Source organism: Berghia stephanieae, chromosome 5 (genome assembly GCF_034508935.2).
Source record: "Berghia stephanieae isolate SIO BIC M18660-M18661 chromosome 5, UCSD_Bste_1.3, whole genome shotgun sequence".
Taxonomy (NCBI): domain Eukaryota; kingdom Metazoa; phylum Mollusca; class Gastropoda; order Nudibranchia; family Aeolidiidae; genus Berghia; species Berghia stephanieae.
The window spans coordinates 72,504,256-72,509,255 of record NC_088364.1 but is presented as its reverse complement, the minus strand read 5'-3'; the positions used below and the strand labels follow the sequence as shown (position 1 = coordinate 72,509,255).

The following is a 5,000-nucleotide window of genomic DNA, read 5'->3' as shown; positions in this document are numbered from 1 at the left end:
GATACAACAAAAAAAGAAGATAATTTCTAGGATGTCCACCATTATTATTATGATCTCACACCATGAGTAATCTCTAGTCTCTCTCCGTGTCAAGTGATGATTAAAAGTTTATAAATAATTCGCGTGGATTTGGGGAACGCGCCCACGGATGTTTGCGTAAAATTTAAACAATCAAACACAAACACACAACACGGAAAGAACTAGAACTGTGTAAAGACGGAGTAAATAAACGAATAACTTCACGCTCTTGTGTTCTGGTGTGTTTATTTATTGAGGAACAGAATTGGGACAGAAGTGAGGATCACGATAACAAAAACAAATTCACGCAATTTATATCCATAAACACATCTCTCCCCCCCCCCCCCCCCCCCCAATCACAAATCACCTCTTTTTTGGGGGGTGGGGGGTGTTTATTTGACATTTAATTTAATAAACACAACTCCTCCACCCCCCATCACCTCTTTTTTTTTTTTGGGGGGGGGGGGGGGGGAGGGATGTTTATTCGACATTTAATATATTGACAGTTTTCCCCATCCCCGTTCATCCCAATGGCCCGCGCCTGTTTATTTATCGGCCAGTCCCGAAAACATCAACAAATGTGATGATGACTTCCGAACCTGGATTGATACCTTGAACATAGAAGTGTAGCCGAACGATACTACTACTAATCCCGAGTGTTCTTCCAAAGATCCCCACAACGTGTTCCAATTCCGATTCCAGGCCGGCTAAACTGAAAACAAACCAAAAACTGCCAGAGGTACAGACAGACTGACAAAATGTCATGAACGAAAGACTGAATTTTACCTTTACAAAAAGATTTTAGAAAACCTAGAAAATGTATTGGACCCTTCTTAGGCCAAAAACAAAAGCAAAATAAAAAACAAAAAAACAAAAACAATAAACAAACAACCCCCCCCCCCCAAAAAAAATAAACAAAAATAAACAAAACAAAACCCAATCACTCAAACAAACAAACAAAATTACCGTAAATTCAGACAGACGGCTGAAAACTTATTTGAGATAGGGCGAGATGAAGTGACTTGCTCAAGGCCACACATTATGCATAGCGCAGGGTGGGGGTGATCGAACTCGGTACCTTTCGGGTAGGAAGCAAAGACCGTGCCGGTGAGCCAGGCTTCCCCCGGAATAAATTATATAATTGGATTTAGTAGTCTGGGCGTGCCATCTTGGTTCTAAACAAAGAAAATCGATACTTGTTATTCATCAAGCTGGCTAGAACTTTTCATATGCCTTGTGATCAGAATGTGTAAAAGTCAAAATATGATGAAATTTATGGGTTTTTTTTCTCTGGATACGCTTTTATGCTCGCCGGGGAAATATTTCATACGGGCGTCCGCTATTGTCCCGATAGTTTAGAGCCAGTGTTACTACGTTACCATGCGTCATTTCGAGGGAAGTGACGTTTCGACTGTTGAAGAGTATAATTTTACAATTTAACATAAGACTCGTATTCATCCGGACGTTTTAACGTTTCGAAACGATTGGTCCCGTTTTGCTCAGGTTATCTTTGCTCACTCTCGTTTTTATTTACTCTCAGTCAGTCCTATAGATTGTATGAAGTTGACGTCACTGAGGTCTTTGTTATTGCTTTTTGCCATCCGCGTTTATGAGTAATTCTCGCTAAACTGTATTAACCAGACTATAAACGTTCACCGTTATACATATAGTTTTGTGTGTTGGTCCGTTATACCTCCGGATGGCAATGTTGCGAGCTTCTTCGCCAAGCGCATACTATGTATTTCTTGTCTTTTATCGTGTGTCTATCAGTAGTGTACAGTTATCGGCGACGATAAAACATGAGAAACAAACAGGTGTGGGGGTGGGTGAGTGTGTGTGTGTGTGTGGGGGGGGGGGGGGTTATGGTTAAGTTTGAGTAAGAGGAAGAGAGAAACAGGGGAGGGAGGGAGGGGAAGGGGCATTCAAAGAGTTATTAAAGGTTATTGGGTGTGGAGTTCAAAGGTGGGCTATTGATGTCGCGAAGAACGATTTGATTTGATTTACATAGAAATCTTGTTGGCCTCTCTCTCTCTCTCTCTCTCTCTCTCTCTTTCTCTCTCTCTCTCTCTCTCTCTGGTTCGAGGACGAGAGACGCATGCGCACAACCAACATGACGTTCTCTCTCTTATAACTTTTCCGCCGGTGACGTCACAGACTATGGGTGACGTCCAATCAAGGGACGCTACTCTTCCGCTAATCTCATTCCCTATTGATGCAATTGTTATTGAAAATATATTATTTTGTGGTTAAATTATCACGTGATAATTCATGGATTATGATTTTGATCTTAAATTACTAAGATAGCAAAAAGAGATGGAGGGAGAGGACGAGAGACGGAACTCGTACGCGCGCTCGCGTGTGTAATGATTGAACGCTTGCGTGTTTATATTTGTGTATGCTTGTTTGTCTGTATTGGAAATAATATTTGGTAATAAATAGAAGTGTTTTGAAACGCACGGTTTTAACTCTAGTCTTATCTCGTTTAGATAGAGGTGTATTTTCACTTGTCATAGCTTATCTCTTCTTTTTTTTTTTTTTTTTGAATCCTTACACACGGGGTTAGATTTTACTATAATTTGTGCGGCTATGTGGTCTAGTGGTATGACACTCGCTTTCGGATCGGAAGGTCCTGGGTTCGTGCCTCGCGCTCGGCGCATAGTTGAGTCCTTGGAAAAGACTCTTTACTCACATTATCTCACCGTACTCAGGTGTAAAATGAGTACCTGGCCGTTAACAGCGTTGTCTTTGTCCGAAAAATTGTAAAATCGCCTAACAGGCGTCATGTCCCGTCCTAATGTTAAATGTTGCTGTTGACCAGGGACCCCTTGTAAAGCGCTTTGAGCACGTTTAGTGGATATTGCGCTATATAAAAGCTCAATTTAATTAAATTAAATTTGTCTTCCACTTAATTGAACGAAACCCAAACGCTGTCACTGCTCTCTTGATGCAAGCTATAAACGATGAAGTTGTAAGATGTGAGGATGTTGCGATCTTACTAAGTTAAATATAAAAGAATGCCAACGACAATTGAAAGACGAGATTATAAGTTTAATAATAAATAGACGAAGTGACTGTTACTCCAATCGGAAGTAGTCAACCGGAAAGTAAACAATATAGGAAGTGGCCAGATAATTTAGGGATAAATCCACTAAACACTATTGAACGCCACAAAGTTATAATTTTTTTTTAAAAGAATGAAAGAAGGAAGAAAAAAAAACTATGAATAATTAAAGTAAATGAATGAAGGTAGTAGAAAAATATTGGGTGAAAGAAAGTCAATTCCGCTGTTGAAGGGTTAAATTATAAAGAAAATGTTGGAGGTTGTGGGTCAAAGTTATAGATAGAATCCTGAATGAAAACATTGGAAGTGTCTCTTGGGTTACGTGATGTTTGTCATGTAGGGTGATGAATGAATTGGTTTTTGTTTTAAATAAATAGAATAAAAATAAAATTCCCTTTATTTATCCCATATGGGAAATTTGTCTGTAGGTTGGTTCTATTCCAAAGGAAGATGTGAATAACCCCAGACGTCAGCCGCAGGGCAGCGCCGCAAACTGAGCTAGGTCAAGGTGACTTTTTCGGATAGAAGCAAAGACCGTACCCCGGAACCACGCGCTGCCCCATTTGGGTTGTGTGGTTGTTGTTGTTGTTGTTGTTGTTGTTGTTGTTGTTGTTGTTGTTTTGTTTTGTTTCGTTTTTTTACTTTAAAAGAAATAGTTTTCCAGTCAGTCTGGGGATGAGTCGAAGGAGAACATGTGAGACCCTCTGTCTCCACTGAAATGTTCTCAAAGCGCTTTACAAGATGTTCCATGCCCAATTCAACACTCTCACTCACTCAATCCTCCCCGTGCCGGCTGCCACTTGAGGCGATGCAAGAGATCTCCATCCGGTCCTGTCAGCCGCTATTCTTGTGGCCACCTCGAAGGACAGATAGACCTCTCTGTTTGAGGTCTCTCTCCCCGGCACGTCTTTCGTGTCTCCTTTGGGGGCGACATCACTTCATAGTGCGTCTCTTCTCCACACATGTCCCAGAAACCGTAACTGCCTCTTTCTGATTCTATTGCTTAAACTACAATTTAATAATATTTAAGGACATTTGATCACAGTTTTTAAAAAAGTTTGGAATACAACTCACACATAGGTACATACTAATATTGTTGCTTCTCTTTTCTCCATCTTCTAGTGTGGCGTGGATGTGAACAAGCCTGATTCCTACGACCAAACGGCCCTTGACATCGTCAGTAAATTTACAGGCAGTCATGGGATGAAGGAACTCAAACAGATGCTCAAAGGTAGGAATGACTGGTCAAAGCGGTGGTTGGGGTGGAGGGAGGATAGTTTTGCTTCTGTTGATGTGGCGGTGGTGGTGCTGCTGTTGATGTGTCGGTGGTGGGGATGGTGGTGCTGCTGCGGTTGATGTTAGTGCTGCTGTAGTGTTTTTTTTTCCGATTTCAGTATGATTCTCAACCTGTGCGGCTATGTGGTTTAGTGGTATGATAATACTCGCTTTCGGATCGGAAGGTCCTGGGTTCGAGCTTCGCTCGGCGCATATGTTTATGTTTTTAAGGGTTTTACAGCGCTTGCAACACATTAAGGTCATATCAGCGCCAGTAAAAAGGAAGAATATGGGACAGTAAAAAGTTTTAGAATCACAATTAAAGCATCCAAGAATAAAACAGACAAAGGGGAATTTGTTCAAATAGTCGATTCCTCGGAAAAGTCTCTTTACCTACATTCTCTCACCGTACTCGGGTGTAAAATGAGCATCTGGCCGTCAACAGAGTTGTAACAGGCGTCATGTCTCGTTCTATACGTTATGTGTTGCTGTTGGTTAGGGATAATTTCTTAAGCGCTTTGAGCATGTTTTATGGATATTGCTCTTTATAAAAGCTCCAGTTTTTGTGAGGTTTTTTTGTTGTTCTTTTTGAAAAGTATTGGATCTTCTTAGCACATTAAGGTTTCAGATTGTTTTTGTTTTTGTT

The 5,000-nt window shown here is 40.8% G+C and overlaps 1 protein-coding gene across 1 annotated transcript in view; it reads left to right on the top strand.

Moving 5' to 3' along the window:
• The window catches only part of LOC144973573 (uncharacterized), a 431,961-nt gene that overhangs the window by 267,320 nt on the left and 159,641 nt on the right, over nucleotides 1–5,000 (top strand). Inside the window, exon 8 of the mRNA XM_078916195.1 lies at nucleotides 4,202–4,310. Coding sequence (XP_078772321.1) covers nucleotides 4,202–4,310 — 109 coding nt within the window. The remainder of the gene's footprint in view (nucleotides 1–4,201; nucleotides 4,311–5,000) is intronic.